The 19,807-nt window shown below is 39.5% G+C and overlaps 1 protein-coding gene across 2 annotated transcripts in view; it reads right to left on the reverse strand.

Annotated features, from left to right (window-relative positions):
• Window positions 1-2,101: 2,101 nt before the first annotated feature.
• The window catches only part of LOC121992748 (probable sphingolipid transporter spinster homolog 2), a 33,648-nt gene continuing 15,942 nt past the window's right edge, over window positions 2,102-19,807 (reverse strand). Inside the window, exons 10-17 of one of the 2 annotated variants that reach the window (XR_006114991.1) lie at window positions 19,130-19,227; window positions 17,891-17,967; window positions 17,518-17,631; window positions 16,790-16,909; window positions 5,632-5,760; window positions 4,803-4,881; window positions 4,278-4,495; window positions 2,102-2,367 (exon numbers count right to left, since the gene is read on the reverse strand). Coding sequence is in view for 1 of the 2 variants with exons in the window: in XM_042547302.1 (XP_042403236.1) it covers window positions 4,377-4,495; window positions 4,803-4,881; window positions 5,632-5,760; window positions 16,790-16,909; window positions 17,518-17,631; window positions 17,891-17,967; window positions 19,130-19,227 (736 nt within the window). In the remaining variant the exon portion in view is untranslated. Of the gene's footprint in view, window positions 2,368-4,151; window positions 4,496-4,802; window positions 4,882-5,631; window positions 5,761-16,789; window positions 16,910-17,517; window positions 17,632-17,890; window positions 17,968-19,129; window positions 19,228-19,807 lie in introns of those variants that run through there. The other variant, XM_042547302.1, reaches the window with a different exon arrangement.

Genomic DNA, 19,807 nt, shown 5'->3' on the forward strand with positions numbered 1-19,807 from the left:
AATTTCAAAATTTATTAGTAATTTTAATTTCTTATCCTTCTTAAATCACATATGCATAACCTAATTTCTACTATATACTATCTACATCGATTCTTCTCACCGCCTCAATCCGTATCGGCTCTTCACCATTCTCTACTCTCCTCTCCCTCTCCAATTTTTACTATAACTTTCTCCTTCTTATCTTTTTTATATCACAACGCATCAATCTATTTGTTTTGACTCTTCTATATATGGATACAGCTGCATCAATCCATCTGTATCTCATCAATTCTTCAGAAAAAAATCACAGCTACATTTATCTATCTCTATATCTCATCAGTTCTTCAGGTGATATAAGATATTTTCGCTGCATAACTTAAGCTATGATTAATAACCTAATTTCTATTGGATCAGATGCTAGAGGGGGGTGAATAGCATTCATCTCTTTTTCAGAAATTGAGAAGACACGGCGAAAATAAGATTAAAGAGAAGGAAGCAAGAAAGAAAAAGACATGCGTTAACACAAGTAGTTTTTTAGTTGGTTCGAACCCTTTGACGACTCGTACTCCAAGACTTACACTCGTTAAGTGCTTTCGTTGGGCAATTAACTAATAGTTCGAAATATTACAAAAATGAAGTATAAGAACTATAAAAAAAAGTTACCGACAACAGCGAAAATAAGTAGAACTTGACTACTAGTTGTCGGAGAAGCGTTACAGCGTCGTAAGAATTTTTTTCATAGCAACGCACAGAAACAAAAGTTGTAGCAGATGATCTCCTTAAGCTACTGGTCGAAGCCTCCTTTTATAGCTCCGTTCAGCCGCCTGGATCCCCTCCCGGGTGCTTGGACTGTGTTGATGTGGTGAACTCTCGTCGAAATTTCATCCCGAAGTTTATCCACCTTCGGATGCCCGGACCCCCTCTAGGCGCCTGGACCATTGACGTGGGTTCGGCCAATCGTCGCGCTTCAACTCAGCTTCCGGATGATTTTTGTTAGTCCAAGCGCATGGACTAGCTTTGAGCGCCAGGACCGCCCAGGTGTCTGGCCAGGCACTCGCTCGGCCTCGAAACTAGTCCAGGCGCCCGCATCCCTTCCAAGCACCAGGGCAACTCTCTTTTAGTGTTTACTTTCTTGTAAAAAAGAGTTAGTCCAAGCAAAACAAAGTTAATGTCTCCCCGAGACCAAAATCTAGTCACAGTCTCAACTTAGATTTCCCAAATAAACCTAAGTTGGACCGACGTTTACTGTTCTCTCAATTGGGATCACGTCCTCACTGGATCTCTCTCCTTCAGTAACTTACCTTACTTACCAATTGTAGACTTCCTTGATGTCAGATCTCTTGACCCACCAAGACTTCATGGCAGATCTCAACCAATCTGGACTTCCTCCTGCCAGATCTCAACTGATCTGGACTTCATGTCAGCTATCAACTTAGCTGGACTTCCATGTATCGGATCTCAACCAATCTGAACTTCATGTCAGCTATTAAGCTAGTTGGACTTCAGCCTGATGTTTTGGTCCATTAGACCCACCAAATCCTATACACTTGGTAAAAAGATTAGACAAACAACACATCTAATTTTAACCTATTTATCATATATCAAAACCTAATTATCAATACAATCTATACTAACAATTTCTACTTTATTTTCAAATTAAATTTTTATAGAATAAATCATACTAGAATTGAATAATATTATTTAATTACTTGACAACAAATATTTATTTTATATAATTTATGTATATTCATATATTATATTATACACGTATATTATACACGTAACATGATAGCCAGTAACAATTAATTATGTTTGGCATTGCTTCAATGAATTAGTCTCCTATTTTAAAGGTTAGGCAATCAATTTAACACAAATAGGTTATAGATGTTTGAAATAACTACTAATTTAAAAGTATTTTTTTATCAAATTAAATATATAATAAAAATACCCTATGATAAATATAAATTTTATAGAACTATATTAATCATGATCATTTCGGAAATATATATATATATATACAAGGTTAGTAAAAAAGAAAAAAAATAACTTTAAATATAAACATTATTTCCCAGATTTATAATCTAATATTTAAAAAAATTTAGATTATAAACAAGAACTTAAATGGTTTCACTAACTTGAATGAGCATTTAACATAAATAGTTTCATATAAACAAGAACCACCAATAATATACTTACATGAATCATAAATGATATCCACTCACAAAATTTAAACATGACATCTTTGAAAAACATTGCAACTTTCTTTTTTAAAAAAAATAATGAGAGAATTGTGAAAAGATACTAATTTAAAATTTTAATTGGCAGTGGCAGAGACTACTTTTTTTATCCAATTGCCTTGTCAGAAGCAACGCTTGTGAATTGTAGGAGCTGCATGGCCACATGATGGAACACATCAATTGGGTTTAGAAAAGGGTTTTCCCATGTCCCTCTCAAATAAAAAGGGCAATAAGAGAACTTAAATGAAACATTAAAAATTGTATTATATTCAAATGAGTTTTTGTTTTGACAAAAAAAAAAGAGTATTAAGTTAAGTGTGCATAATTAAATGCAGTGGATGTTATTGATTCACTTGGGCTGAAAATATTAGGTTTACGGGTTTATTTACTTAAATAATTTTTCTTTAACTATTTATTTGTCTTTATATATATATTTCTTTAAATTTTGATATGGAAAATTGCACATTGATTTTTTTTTAACGAAGAAGGTTGGATAAATATGAGTTGGCAAATGAGGAAAGTGAAATTAAAAAAGAGATGATACCTCGAGTCAATAATGCAAAGTGTGTGTTGTCAAGGGTGACAAAAACAACACCTTCACCTCAAATAAAAATATTGATTTCTTATATGCGCTAACAACTATAGAATTTCGAAGATATTTTCTTTTATATTGTTTTTTTATTTATACTTTTCATGTACAAAGAAACCTTTGATTGAAAGAAGAGTAATGAATCCCTTGTCAAATTATTGTGAAGGCAACATGTGGTTTGCCATCCATCTCTCTCACGCAAGAACATTCTTAGAAGGCAAGTGTTGAACCAATTTTGATGCAACGCTTTGTGTTAGACCCAATTGAGGTTGGCATGTCAAGTTCAAGGTTCATGATTTTAGGCAAATTATTCACCTTTTTTGTTAGATCACATGCTACTACACCTTTTTGACTTTTTTTTTTTTTTTTTTTTTTTTAAGATTAGATATGGGCTTGAGATACATTGGAAATATGTGCAAAATGTAAGAAATTGATTTAGTGGAGCTTTGCTTCTAGCATACCACACGTTAAATATTTGATGTGGTTATCCTGTCCGATCCAAAGCTAGTTATTATTATTATTTTTTAAAGAAAAATCATGTTAAAGTAGAAGAATCAATGTAACTCAAGTCAATAGATTGATAGTGGCAAATGATAGAAGTTACCATTTAGCTATAATAGATATTAGTATTTAGTTTTAGTAGTTGTTATAAATTTTATAAGTATCACTTTTTGATTATATAGTGTTTCAATTTATTTTTTCTGTTATGGTATTTTTTATATTTTCAAATAGATAGGTGTTGCATATTTTGTTGTGGTGGAGGCTATCAATTTTTTTTATACACCTATAAATTAAATCCTACAACGTTTTGATTAATTGCTAAATTAATTTGATAGAACAATTTGAATATTTTTTTATACATATAATGAGCTTATGTGAAAATGGATGTATAACTTATGTGGCTCCCACATGTGTTGAGCTTGCCCATGATATAATTATTAGAATCTAAGAGAGGATGTGATAACAAGATGATTGCTATAGGACATGTTTTGGAGCAGTCAATTCAATTATATTCAATTAAAGGTGACTTGTGTTTTCATGATTGAGTTCTCTTTTGTTATCCACTTACCCCCTTTTGAAATATGCAACAATTTTACCTCTCGACTTAATATCATTAGATCAAGGTAATGATCGACAAAAATTGCTGTAGTTTAGTTAAATTTCAACTTGTAATATTTTGATATAATACATGCTTTCATAGAAGAGTTTAGTGCTTTGAACAATTAGGATTCAATCTAAAGGGTGTGTGTTGAGTATTATTACAGAAGCTTGAAAGTGTTGTGTGTGCTTGTGTGGGGGTCTGTACCTTCCACATAGGAGTTATGAGTTGCAATTTAAACAGCAAATTAACCAAAGAAATTAATTGTGGACCAAAATGTATTTTTGGTCGTACTTATCAATTTAACCTGTATAAATAGGTCTTTCAAAGCTTATATATAAATGCAAAAGAAAATAAGAATGAAAACACTTACAATCAAGATAGTTCAAAGATGCTTCCCTTAGACTATATACATCCCCTGTGAAGAGCAGTAGATAGTTGAGAATTTTTTGCATTAACTCTTGGAAATCTTTTAGCTGCATTCTTCTGAAACCTTATTAGCATCAAGCGATGGCTTTGTATTTGATGCCTTGGCGGAAGGAACATGTTCATTATCTTCGTTGAACCGGTCTACGCTTTTAAGAAAGATGCCTACTCACAAAAGAATACAAGACAGTGTGTTATTAGTCGGACAATGACTGGAACCAAGAATTCAAATATAGTGGGCAAAGGTTTGGGATATGATCAGGGGATAATAAATCAGAGTTAGTGTAAAAGTGAGGGTAAAAGGGGGGCCAAGAACAAGTACAGTACATATGGATTAACGACAATGCCAAGCATTCATGTTCAGAATGTCTTAAAAAGTGCAAAAGCATATGCTATGTGATTAGATTGCAATATATCCAATGAAACACAGGTCCAAAAGATTTGACATCTATTTGGCAATTGAATGTCCTACCTATGAACCAAATTCCAGAAGCAACAAACAGAATCGATGTCAGTATGAGAGAAGTTTCTCTCCAGTTGTTAACATAGTCCTGCAAAAAATAAGTGAAAATTAAACAAACTGGTGCAGGAGAATTTTTGAAGTGTCCAGCACAAGAAAACACAGATACTGGAAGCAACCTTTTTAGCTAGTTCATAGAACTGTGGCTGTGTTTTTATCTATTAAGGCCCGAAATGAATTCATAATCCTTGGAATGCATTACACCATAGCCACAACACAATGCAAAGATTGATATTTTGTGGGGCCACCACCATATGGGCCTCATATTATTTTGAGGACCAGACAAAGGAACACAGATAAATTCCTGAACTGGCTTTTATGCTGATGACTGTTCTCTGAGCAGACTTAATTTGTCTATCTATTATCATAACTTCTTGTATGAATCTTATAATGATTACACTTCATTTATCCTCTCCATACTCATGTTAGATAACTCTGTAGATCTTGAATAAAACATTTCTAGCAATTATGAATTTAATGGTAACTATGAAAACCAGTTTACATTCTTTTCTTTAATAGTTAAAACATTTGACATCATATTTATCTCAGCAGAGAGCTAATATCTATGGTTCAATTTTAACCAAAAGAAGGTTTAACTAATTCAAGAAAAATAGTAACCGGTCATCTTTCGGCATAAGATATTAGATAATAAATATATTGGACAATAGATAAAAGGAATGTGCAAACTTATTAGGTTTGTAAAGTTTCCATTCCCTCAGTGGACATTGTAAAGGAGAAGGAAACAGAAAACGTAAATACAAACAAAGGTGAAAGACAAAACCTGCAGGACCCCAACCAGTGGCGAGGATGGAACATCTCCAAATATGTGGATACAGACGGTTGAAATAGCCATTGACAGTGGCCTTAAGCTAGGATTGACACTATGAAGGCATACATAATTTACTGGACCCTGCAAGACCAAGTGAAAATATTTGTTCAGGTCAACAACATGTTATTATATTGCAGCGAGAAACTCAAGGAAAATAAAATCCATATTTTCGTTGAATTCATAGTTCCAATAGCATGAAACAATACACATAGGTAGAGTGCAAGCAGGTAAGGCAAAGAATATGGATGTTTTGCAGATTCAGTTATATCAATAGATGAAGCAACCCATAGCCTCCAAACAAATTAACAAGATTCTCCCGTTATCATATCTATTAGTTGAGCAACAGGTTATATATGTAGTCCATCACATGGTTTTGACCACACTGCTTTTCCTGTTTGCATTCCAAATATAAACTACCACACCATATCAATTTTAAAATCGCTACGTTCTTTCCTCCAATCCAAGGAAACTTCCTCTTGCGCCATTACTCAACCATGTAGCATTCTGATAATGTCAAAATTGGACAAAGGGTCACATAAGCGATACTTAACTTTTCTGCATGTGCCCATGATATAATAAGTGTTATGAAGCTTGATAGGAGCAATACACAATTTGATTCATGACACTGAACTTGACAAAGGTGATATAGATTTACAATAGAAAATTCACAGAACCAAACTAATACCCACAAAAAAAAAACATTACTCGCATTATTAACTTTCAAATTCTAGTATTTTCATTTTCATGATAAAAATTATCAAATATTATTTAGACTAATATTTGAGGAAAATGAATATCTAATATCATCCAACTACAAAGAAAATGTGCATATAAGTTTATTGGCAATAAATGTAAGTTGTCATTATCTTCATATGTCTGTATGCAACTTCAACAAAATAAGTTATGATTTTTATTGTCTAGGACTTTTTATGGAGAAATCTGATCAGATTGTCAAACATAAAAAATAGTCAAAACAATTGTGACTATTTGATAGTATAATCAAGAATATAGGGATAAATATCTTTAAGGAAATGAGAGTATGAATCCAGAATACAGTTTATTCACAAGTAAATATTACATCATTTTTCTTGCTGTTGGCATGAGTCAGCACTGACCATACCAAACTGAAGAATATAGGGGTAAGTCTTTAAAGAATTGAGAATATGAATCCAGAGTATAGTTTATTAAAAAATAAAAATTACATCAGTATTCGTGCTAACATGTAGATTGGCACAAAAACCTGATGCTAGTCCCTATCATGTTGACATGAGTCAGCACCGATCAAGTTTCAGTCCAGCTTAGGATTGAGAGCGATTCCAAACTGAGATATAAAACCATGCCTCCAACTACTCTATGTTCCATGCCACGATTTCTACCTCCATAATACATCCTAAATGACCTCATGAGAGTTTTCGGTTAACAAAGGATATGATATTACATTTATACCACCGCCCCCGCCTCCACCCCCCCCTTTTTATTTTTTCCTCGGAACAAACATAGATGCGCATGTAAAAACATGATGTTGACCCCCTATTGTGTTAACATGATTCAACACTGATAAGTCCCTGGGGCTATGGTGCTGCAGTAGAACATCCAGGTTGTCACTCAGATACTCACGGTTCGATCCCCAGATATGGCATATTTACAGGAATTTTTTTCTCCAAATAAGACATGCAACCAAAGGATGTTGGACTTCTGAGATGCCCGCCATGCGCGCTTCTCGATTTATCCTAGTGGCCGGTGGAAAAATTTTGTGGGACAGGGCCGTTCACCCCAAGGCCAGTCAATGAGGCTAATTGGGTTTATCATGATTCGGCACTGATAAAATTTCACTCCAGGCTACGATTTAAAGTAATACCAGAACTGAGATATAAACTGATACAACAATAAAGATGGACCCCCAAAAATGGGTCAAAATATGAAAGACCGACTAGCGTGGAGGTCAAAGTCAAGAACTGATTGAAGCAATGTGCCCAAGCTGGCCACGTAGCCGGTCAGACGTGAATGTCCGACCTGGCCTCCTGCTCGACAGGACTTTGTGTCTCAACTTGGATCAGGCAGGCCAGCCTCATTGCGGAACATTGAGTAACCCGACCGACAGCCTCAGCCGATCGAGGATGTGAGCCAATCGGACACTCTATTCTTTTACGGCCAAGGAAGGGGTCGAGTGAAGACCAAGTTATCCGCGGTGACCCATAGGGTCGAGTCAGTGATCTCCCTCAGATGGCTGATCGACCTAACGCGGGTCCTATGTTCCCGCCATATCTTACTCTTTTGGAAGTTTGTGCTGTGAAAAACAGAGAATATACTGCAAGAAAATCGTACTTTAGAAGCTTCAAGCCTGTCAAATTATAGAGATTTACGCACTCATTTAAAGAAAGGTGTCAGAAGCACTTTATGGTCTATCCTTTCTTATGAATGCTTTGGGAAGCATGCAACTACTTTGCAATGCGTGCATAAATACAACAATGATACTAAAAAAGGGGGTCTCCATTCACTGGTGAAGGTATGCAATGCTCTATAATTTTACACGCTCATTTGATATTGTTCATCTTCACTATTTCCTCTCCACAAACTGATCACTGACTTGAGCGTCGGAGACCCCTCCCTGACCCGACACTAACGCTCTCTATGTTGCAGGACAACGCGGAGTCTTCATTTGGTCAACAGCAAAATCACGTCCCCAACTCACTGCCTTCATCGCTTTCGGACAGGATCATATTTGGCACCATTTGTGAAAATTTCACCTACTTCCGAGACGTGAAGATGGAGAATGTTGAATGGCCCACCATAGTGACTTTAACCCAGGAAGAGCTATTTGAGCTACGAAGATGGTGCAACAACAACAACAACAAGCAGTCGAGTGTCGAATGCTGAACGACGCGTCTGTATCCGCTACGGGCCAACGCGCTGAACATGGGACCCGAGTGGAGGGTCTCACCAGGCGTCAATTGAACCACCTGCCGACGGGCGCATTCCATCAAGCACCCATGACGCTAGTGCCCAATGCACTAATCTCATACCACATAGCATTATTCAGAACGCCTTCAGAAGTGCATGTTCGGGCAGAAAGGACACAAGGATCGTCCTCCGAGAACGAGCCCACCTAGGATGTTTGTAAGGGCAAAGCACCCCGAACCGACAATTCCCCCGAGCGGGTAAACATGCCATTTTCCGGGGAGATACTTGATGACCAGCTGCCAGCTCATTTTTGACCTTTGTCGATTGGAGAAAATGGAGGCTCGAGCGATCCCGAGGACCATCTACTTAAGTTTGAGAATATAGGCATACTCCACCAATAATGTCAAGTGTTTCTCACTACCCTATCAGGCTCGGTACAAAGATGGTTCAAACGATTGCCTGCCGAGTCCATCAGCAGCTTCAAGGACTTCCGAGCGGCTTTCCTTCAACACTTGGCCAAGCGCTGCCATTATCAAAAAACGAAGGTGAATTTGCTTTCCCTCAAGCAAGAAATCAAGGAAGTATTAAGGACTTATATCAAGAGATTCATCCAAGTGGCCATAGACATCCCGTCGACCACTAAGGAAATTTGGTAAGTGTCTTTTCACTAGCACTTACAAGTAATGATTTCTTCCGATCCCTCGTCAGGAGCCTCCGAATGATTTCAATCATCTGTTCGAACGGGCTGCAAAATATATCAACGTTGAGGAAGTCTAATCAACTCGAAAGAAAGAAGTGATCCCCGAGCCTCCTAGTGTTCACGAGCGCCAATTGGCCAGCAGTAATGTGCCACCAAAAGGGCCCCGAGCGGGCCCTCAACAACAACATCAGGAGTTTTGACCGCATACAGTCCAGCATGTTGAAGCTAAGCGAAGACAATGGACCCCGATGTTATGCTCTTACCATCGCTCAACGACTCACAACACGAAGGACTACTACCACTTTAATCCAGGGTCTCGCAACCGGCATCTCAAGGATTCCACCGGCAATCTCCCTCTCCAACCCACTAACATCATCGTCGACCGGGCATGCCCCAAGGTTAAAGCAACATATCGGCCGAGCGGAACCAGCAACGACCCTAGCAAAGAGACAATCAAAGGCCCACTCGGACATCGGCCGAGTGGCCAACACGCCGATCGAGTCGGGAGGAAGAAAATCATGGTAATGCCACTTGGGGCGACATCGACATGATAGTAGGTGGCCCGATCAACGATGACTCCAACCGGGCCAGAAAATCACACGCACGTTGATTGGAGATCCATGCAATCGGGTGCAGCAAGGAGAAGACACAAAGTGATTGTTGGTGGTTCATGTCGAAAGAACAGCTGAAATAGAAGTACAAAGTGATTGAAGGACATCCTTGACAGAATTCCTCCGATCGAGAAATGCACCGGCAAACCGAAAACAAGCTTAGTTGATAAAAAAAAAAAAGAATCGGTCGGTTCACGCTGATAGAGGATCATTTATACAAGAGAGCCTTTTCCAGCCATTGCTTAAACACGTCAGATTGGAGAACGTCCAATACATTTTGCAGGAAGTAAACCAAGGCTCTTATGGCAATCATCCAGGCGGTTGTTCGCAGCCCGGAAGATCTTATTCGCCGGATATTTTTCACCCACCCTGCAAGCAAGCGTAGCTCGGACAGTGGCCACTTGTCTATCACGTCAGAGACATCAAAACATACCGCACTATCCTACTGAAGAAGTAAAGACATCAATTGTCTCGTGCTAGTTTGACCAGTGGGGCATGAATATTGTTAGACCTTTTCCCATGGAGACCAATAAGAGGAAATTCATCCTCGTAGCCGTAGATTATTTTTCCAAGTGGGTGGAAGTCGAGCCACTCGCTGAGATAATAGAGCAAATGATTATCAAGTTTTTATGGCAGAATATTGTGTCGGTTCAACGTTCCTCACAAACTCGTTTCTAATAATGGAAGGCATTTCAAGGACGGTTGATTAAAGAGTAGTGTGCAAGCTATGGCATTTTGCAGGCCTTCACTCCCGTGGCTTATCCCTAGAGCAACGATCAGACGGATGTCACCAACAGAGAAATTATCAGAGGACTTAGAACCTGGCTCGACCACCTTAGAGGAAGTTGTGTCGATGAGCTTCTAAGTGTGTTATGGACATACTGCACCACACCCCGAGAAGCCACCGGCGTAACCTCTTTCCACTTGATGTATGGAGGAGAAGCAATAGTACTAGTGGAAATAGGCTTTGAATCTGATCAGAGACAGCTATATGATGAGGAAAACTCCGATCGACGTCTTATGCAGTTGGACTTAGTAGAGGAAATCAGAGATAAAGCAGTTGTTTAGCTGATGGCATACAGACAAAGAATGAAGTAGAACTACAACAGAAGGGTTATTCCGAGATCTTTCTAAGTCGGCGACTTAGTATGGAAGAGAATCAAATCGGTCGACGATGTCAGCAAGTTGGAGCCCCGGGCGGATCGTATAGAGTGATACAAAAGCTCAGCGCGGGATCTTATTACCTGCAGGATGAAATGGAAAAAACCTGGATCGACCGTGAAGCGCAAATCATCACTATCAAGACGTGTAGTAAGTTTGCGCTAAATTTATGTAAATTGTAAAAAGTATTGTTCTATGAATGCAAAAAAGATTAAGCGAAAAATAATTTAGTATCCAGACTCTCGTGCCGATCGGTTGAGTTATAAGTGAGCATGCAGACTCGCACTGTTCAGCCAAGTTATAAGTGAGCATGCTCTCACGCCTAAGTATCTAGACTTTCGTGTCGATCGACCGAGTTATAAGTAAACATGCTCTCACGCCAAGTCCCAGAATCTCGCGTCGTTCAGCCGAATTATGAGTAAGCATGCTCTCACACCTAAGTATCCAAACTCTCGCGTTGTTCGACCGAGTTATAAGTGAGCATGCTTTCACGCCTAAGTATCCAGACTCTCGCACCACTCGACCGAGTTATACGTAGGCATACTCTCACGCCTAAGTATCCAAACTCTCATGTTGATCGATCGAGTTATAAATGAACATACTCTCATGACAAATCTCAGACTCTCGCATCGTTCGGCCAAGTTATAAGTGAGCATGCTCTTACACCTAAGTATCCAGACTCTCGCGTCGTTCGGCCGAGTTATAAGTGAGTTTGCTCTCATGCCTAAGTATCCAGACTTCCACGCCGCTCGGCCGAATTATAAGTGAGCATACTCTTATGCCAAGTCTCAGACTCTCACGCGTCTCGGTCGAGTTATAAGTGAGCATGTCTCACACCAAGTCCCAGACTCTTGTGTCGATCGACCGAGTTATAAGTGAACATGCTCTCACGCTAAGTATCCAGACTCTCGTGCCAATTGACCGAGTTATAAGTGAGCATACTCTTATGCCTAAATATCCAGACTCTCGCGTCATTCAGCTGAGTTATAAGTGAGTTTGCTCTCACGCCTAAGTATCCAAACTTTCGTGTTGCTCGGCCAATTTATAAGTAAACATGCTCTCATGCCATGTCCCAGACTCTTGCGTCATTCGACCAAGTTATAAGTGAGCATGCTCTCACGCCTAAGTATTCAAACTCTCGGCCAAGTTATAAGTGAGCATGCTCTCACGCCAAGTCTCAAACTCTCACATCATTCGATCGAGTTATAAGTGAGTATGCTCTCATGCCAAATACCTAGATTTTCGCGTCATTCGGCCTAATTATAAGTGAACTTGCTCTCACGACCAATTATCTAGATTCTAGAGCCGCTCGGCTGAGTCTCAAGCCGTCAAGCCTAGCGGCTGAGTCACAAGCGAGCTTAATTTCACCGCTAAGTGGTGAAACTCTCCCTGAACCCCAGGAAATCACAGCGAGCAAGATTCTTTATAATGTTGCCTAAGTAAACTAAGAGCGCGAAGTCTAAATGACGAAAGAAGTACAGCTAAAGGCTAAAGCATTTGAAAGATGAAAATTCCAAGACACAGAGCAAATGTACATGGCATTAAAAAAAACAGTTTTTTTTTTTTACTAACAAACTTGAGAAAAATATTAGGCCAAGTCGGCGATGACATCGCCTGGGATCACCTCTAAGATTTTCTGCCATTTGATGAAGGTCGGGGGAACCTCGGCAGAAAGATAACCACCCTCCTTCAGTTGTTTAAGGGTCCCTTCAATGCCATATCCGAACAGTTTAATGGTCCGATCGATCAACAACTGGTTGGAGTCTCTCGAGCGAAGATACTCCACCCTGTGAACTTACAACCGACCGGGTTCTTCCTCCTTGAACTTAAGCAAGATTGGCCTTAGAAGCCTCCAGCTCGCCCTTAAAGGCTTGCAGCTCAGCGTTCTGCTCTGCAATCGTTTATTGATAAACCCCGAGTTGCAACCCGTGGCTTGTTTGTTCGGTCGTCCGGCCAACTTGCTCAGTGAGGAGAGCGACCGAGCCTCCTTATTCTTGACATCCAAGTCTTCAATGGCCCTGAGCTTCCTGGCGTTCGCCGAGCTGATCTTTGATTCAAGGTTGTGGGCCTGATTCCACAGCTTCTCGAGCTCGACGGCTTGATCGTGGTTTTTGTCTTTTTCCACTGTCAACGTCCGCTCGAACCCTAAGAGCTGCTCGGATTGCTACTGCAAATCCTCTTTCAGTTGGGTCACCTCAGTTAGACTTGGGCGGTGCCGACTCCTCCGATCGAGACTAGCACTTGTTTAAATTCGTGGTTTAGTTGAGCCAGCCTTTGGCACATTGTCAGGCCCTCTACCCAGAATCGTTAAAAGAAAAAAAAACGATCAAGAGAAGCTTATCGAGGAATTTAATTATTTAAAATATTAAACAAACTCACGCCGTGGAATTTTGGCTGAAACCGTCAGCCAACTCATCGAGTGGACTGGTCCCCGCTCTGGCTCTGGCTTTGGCTTTCGCCCAATTCTAGGCCAAGGGACCTTGGATCTTAATTTTATGCTCGAGGGCACGTAACTCATTCGGGTCGGGATAACGCCACTCATTGATGGGCAATCTGAGGATGGTCGTGATATATCTATGGAGCCAATTGGTTCTAAGCTGACCTTGCTTTTGGATTTTGACATGGGAATTGAACGAATGGTGGAGAGGAGGGCCACTAGGTCGGCTGGTGGAAGCATCATATAAGCTATAGGTCGAGCGGAAGGCGTTCGATTAGATGAGAGGGGAATCGATCGACCGACTGCTCTCTCGGGAACAATGGAGGTTGAACTTTCCCCCTTCTAGGAAGGTGGTCGAACGGCCAATGCAGCAATAGAGCTCGGCTGAGCGGAGGTCGCCGATCAGGTAGAAGTTTCCGTTCTAAGCCTTTTACGACGTTGGCGCTAGAGTAACGGCTCAGCGAATGTTGTAAACTCTGAAGGAACTACTATGGGCACCAATAAAGGGCGCTCAAGAGGTAGCTCTTCAGTGTTAGCAGCGATGTTGCTCCCCGCTCTTCTTCATCGTCAGTCGACCCTTCACAGATTCTGATTGACAAGAGCCCAAGGCTCTCCAGTTCAGCAACTCCCTGGCTTCGACCTCTTCATCAGCTAACTTCGTGGATTCGCTGAGCAAAGCCTTAACATTACTTTAGTTGCAAAAATCAGTTAGATCCAAAAACGATAGAAGGAAAAATTGCTCACCAAAAGGGTCGGGTAGCTACGCACGAATGGGTCTTAGCCCGAACATGTACAAAATGCCCTCTATCAGCAGCCTATAGATGTGGTATTTCAAGTCGATCAGTTGCGCAATGGCTTGAAGGTAGGTCAACTCCCACCTATATTTGCCCAGCGCGGGAGGGTTGGGCAACTCCTTTGCCAGCCGGTCAGGAAAGCTGCCTGATCGAGAAGTCGAAGGTAGAATGGGACTTCCGGCCCTTGTTGCAAGAGGGCATTTTATCAAAGTACACGGTGCCCACTCGAGCTTGGAAAAGAAAGACGCCTAGTTCAAATAGCTTTAGGTAATAAAAGTAATGAAAAATACGAGGGTTAAGAGGGATTTTGTACAAACTGAAGAACACTACAACTCCATACAGTAACCTTAAACCTAAAGGAGTTTGGTACTAGTTGCTACAGAGGAATATAGAAATATCTACAAACCTCGGAGAAAAAAGGATATATCGGAAAGTGAAGACCAGCATAAAGTTGATCCTTAAAGAAAATAAGAAAACCATCAGGAGGCGTGTGGGGGAGAACGTATGCAGAGGGGATGGCAAGCTAATGATTAGAGGGAATGTGGTATGTAAGTTTCATTTGATCCACTTAGTCACCATTGAAATCATACGAAGTGGAAGTATACCACAAATTGAGAAGAGCAGGAGGAGGAGTAGGTGAAGGAGCCATGAGGAGGAGAGGATGAAGATCAAAAATCGAGAGAAGGATGAAACTTACTAGAACGCGGATCGCCGGCGGCAGCAAACAAAGAACGAAAAAAAGAAGAAAATGCAAAGGAGGAAGACGAAGGCTGAAACAAAGGCGATACAATGTAAAGAAAAACAAAGGCTCTAAAAACCTTATCACCTATTGTTCGAGGTCGTCCGAACAAGGGTTTAGAAAAACAAGACTTGATCAGGGCCGTCAAATTTGAAAAGGTAGTTGTCACATTGAATCCTAACAGTCGCCCATCAAATCAAACATTCGACGGCATAAGAATGTGGAGCATGGCCGTCAATCATAGGATGCATTAATGAGGAATGGAGATGATTAGCAGGCGCATGATGAAAAAGCATGCTCGGCATGCTTTTTATTAATGGCGGAGGATTTGATCAATTTTCGAGAAATTAAGATGATGTCAGCCGGGATAAGAAAAATACTATGCAAAATTAGGGGCCGCTTGGGAAAAAGTTGAGACAAAAGATAACAAACAACCAAGGGGAGTCGACATTCAAGCCGAGCGACGTCATACCACAATGCCTCCGGTCGGGGAGTAAAGAATTCGTGGAGAAACTTTAGAGCAAGGTCGTGGTTGCTTCAACCGAGCGACAGCTAAGAAAGCAAAATGCCCGGTCGGAAAGGAATGTCTATAATACTAAAGGTCGAGTTAGTCGAACTTACAGTCTCTTTCGACTTGACTTGAAGGGAAGGCTTATAATACGACAATAAAGGTGGACCCCAAAAAACGAGTCAAAATATAAAAGATCGGCAGGCGTGGAGGTCAAAGTCAAGAAGTGATTGAAGCAACGTGCCCGAGCTAGCCACGTAGTCGGTCGAATGCGAATGTCCGACCGAGCCTCCCGCTCGGCTGAACTTTGTGTCTCAACTCGGTTCAGGTTGGCCAACCTCATTACGAAGTATTGAGTAACCCGATCGACTGCCTCAGCCGATCAAGGATGTGAGTCGATCGGACACTCCATTCCTTTACAGGCAAGGAAGGGGCCGAGTGAAGACCAGGTCATCAGTGGTGGCCCATAGAGCCGAGTCGGCTTTCTCCCTAAGAGATGGTCGATCGACCTAGCGCAGGTCTCATGTTCCCGCTATATCTTACTCTTTTGGAAGTTTGTGCTGTGAAGGACAGAGAATATACTGTAGGCAAATCGTACTTTAGAAGCTTTCACCTGTCAAATCAAAGAGATTTGTACACTCGTTTAACAAAAGATGTTAGAAGCACTTTATGGCATGTCCTTTCTTAGGAAGGCTTTAAGAATCATACAAATGCTTTGAGATGCGTGCATAAATACAACAGTGACACTATAAAAAGAGTCTCCATTCACTAGTGAAGGTATGTGATGCTCTATAATTTTACACGCTCATTTGCTACTGTTCGTCTTCACTATTTTCTCTCCACAAACCGATCACTGACTTGAGCGTTGGAGGGCCGACGTCGAAATCCCTCCCCTGGCCCGACACTAAGGCTCTCTGCGTTGCAGGATAGCGCGGAGTCTTCATTTGGTCAATGAGCCACGTCCCCAGCTCACCACCTTCACCGCTTTCGGACAAGATCATAAACCATGCATCTAACCATTCTCTGTTCCATTCCACCATTTCTATCTCCAAAATACCTTACTAAATAAATGACCACATGATAGTTTCCACTCAAAGGACATGATATTACATTTATGTTTCCCTTATTTTTTCTCTCAACATGTAATATACAAAAAGGATAATTATCACTGCATGCTTGTCTCCGACGATCTGTCAAGGAACACAACAATGCTGACAGGAAAAAGGGAATAAAAGATTTTGAAGGAGAGAAGCTTGTACCTGCGTGGCAAAGACAAGAATTTCTCCAACCGCAAAGAAGGCTATAAAACCATAGAGGCTTCTGAAGCAAAAAGCACTGAAACAAAAAATAGCCCCCAAAAATGTTGCTCCAGATAGAAGCTGCAAGGTACATATATATCTATCAAATTTATGCACAAGACATAAAGGGCGAAAAATATAAACATTAATAGTACATACGCTGATTCAAAATAGCCGAAAATACAAGAAACATAAGATGTTGAATGATAATAAAATAAATGATGTCAGAAACACAGGTTATTTCCTGGCCACCAATTAGTTATTCGGATGCGACTATAATATATGATTAAAGAACTAGCATATTCCTTCATATGCATCTTCAATTAGTTATTGATTTGCAATTACTTTCCGCCGTGCGAATCTCAGATTAACAATAAAAATAAGGGGAGAAATAAAAAGGGGGTGTGTTTAATAAAAAAACAATGTTGGTATTGAGTTGTCTTTTGGTGAAAACAAATTATAGAGCATATTTAGGTAAACCGGCCTATTTCATTTGATGCAGAACTTTGTCAGAATTAACAAGTAAAATGATGGAACTAACCAAGGCTCAGTGGTGGCAAGGAAAACAAACAGAGGTTCAGGAGTGATAAACAAAGAAATAAGATTCATCAACAATTAGTCAAGTCGGCCAAAGGTTGCACTCCATGCAAATACAGATGAAAACACTGTGCTAACAAATATAAGGATACCTTAAAAGCATTGGAGATAGTAGAGTTGATGAGATCAAGAATGAATCCACCAGCTAGAGTTCCAACAATCCCACAAACTATAGTAATCCCTCCAAACATCAAATCAGCATTGCTCTGAGGATAATTTAACAAACAATTCATAACATGAACACTTGTATAACAACTATATAGATGAATAGAAGAGAAATTGGAATGAAGTTGTAAGCGTAGGCCCATGGTTCCAAGTCAAGAACTAGAAGATAACGAACAAAAATAAAAGTGTAGCAGAGAAGCACTAGTTGGTCAGGCAAAACAATCAATGATATTTGTTTGACAGAGATCTTCAAAACCAGAAAAACATTTACACAGAAAAATTAATCAGGATTCAGATTACCATATTGTAGATATCATGACCAGCTTTGGGCCCCCAGTATGAATAAGCCCCTATAACAAAATTGTAAGCAATATACCCTGCAGATTGCAAGGTTGCTAAGGTATCAGAAAATTGTAAATCAGAGTAATTAATAGTTGAAGTGTAACAGCCAAAAGGGCATCAATTAGTTGACTCCTTTCTATGTTTTTCCTATAGATACTAACTGAATGTTCATTCTATTGATATCAACAATAAAATTGTCATCGCTATGTTCCACAATATCACCACCAGATTCTGCAAACAATCATAATGGAACTATTATACTACAGGTTTGCGTATATTCTTCGTGTGCAATGCAACATAATAGAAGGGAGGTAATTAGAGGAATAGAAAATAGATAAATAAGTGCATGAAGAGGAAGGTGGCCAGAGGACACAGTGCAATGCCTGTAGTCAACGTGCATGGAATGCAGAATGGCAACCACTTCTCTCTATAGGATATTTCGGATTACATGGATGATATAGGCCTACCGCCAACTAAAAAATGTAATAGCTCTTTGCTAGTTGAGCCACAAGGCAACCCCCTTCATCAAAAAAATGTAAGAAGTCTATAAAGGGTCATAAGCTTGATTAGCATGCCGATAACACAAGTTCTTCACATAATACAATAACCAAAACTTAAATTTACTACAACATAAACAATAACAATGAATAAACACACTAGCTTTCCTAAAGGATAACTTTGCATGTAAGACCATGTCCAAAGCACAAGTTAGTCTGGTGTCCAGAAGGATGAACGATATACAACCTTATCCGAGAACAAGGAAAGCAGCTTCCATAACCTGAACCAACATTAATGAGGTGACAGGGAAGCAACTTTATCTTTGTGCCAAGGTTTTTCTACTAAGATGCTTTACTTTCTTTACAACTTTAATAAAGTTAAATCAATGTAAGTACTAGATTTAGAGTTGACCAGGAGAATGTGCAATGATTAATGATTATGCCAACAGAGTAAAAGTAACAAGAAGGTTATAGCTGAAGACTTTTCTGTTAGTAACATTTATGTTTTATGAAAAGAAACAATTTTTGACAGATATTTGTTGGATTGGCCTAGTACATTATGAGCTATCCAACGACCTAAGATTGAAATCAAATTCGCATAACATTGTTAAGGAGACAGAGATAGTAGATTGACAGAACTTTGCATAGAACGGATAAAGTAAATAAAAAAACTCAGCTCAGTATCTGTTAAGGCCATTACCCAGAACATTTACTAGATAGACTTTCTCTGATAGAAGCATCTTCATATCTTCCCAAAACCTTGAAACTTGATTCACAATCCTATCAACTCCACTACACCTATATTGGAGTCATAAAGAAACATAACAATTAGAATAAAGAATATTTTTAAAATATAAAATAGCCAAAAAAAAAACAAATTCTTTGATTATAAAGTTGCTTCCTAAAGCTAACAGTATCTCATTCTCTTGTGAGGACTATGTGTGCTTAGCTTGTTGTTGTAATTATTGTATATGTTATTTTCCACTTAGAACATTGTAATTCTACTAATTAATATCCCAAGTCAAGTATGCTAGTTGAGTGTTTATCTCTTTGTGAGGACCTTAGTGCAGGACCAAAAATGTTATAGCATAAGAAAATCCCACTTTTATAAAACAAGGAATCTTAAAGGCATTTCTATCCATAGAAAGCATTACAATTGTGCAGAAGTTAAAATTTCCCATTTAAAAATTGACAATCAAAGAATTCCACAAGCAGCAAAAGCAAAAGCAAAATCTCTATAAAATAACTTGGTCTCTCTTCTTTTCCTTTTTTATGAATCAATATGTGGCTTCACTTTTAAAGTAACCAATATAAGTAGAAGTACTTGAAGCATGGTGTATCGAATTGCTCCAAAACTTAGCAACAATCAGCTACCTAG

Source organism: Zingiber officinale, chromosome 6B (genome assembly GCF_018446385.1).
Source record: "Zingiber officinale cultivar Zhangliang chromosome 6B, Zo_v1.1, whole genome shotgun sequence".
NCBI classification, from domain to species: Eukaryota; Viridiplantae; Streptophyta; class Magnoliopsida; order Zingiberales; family Zingiberaceae; genus Zingiber; species Zingiber officinale.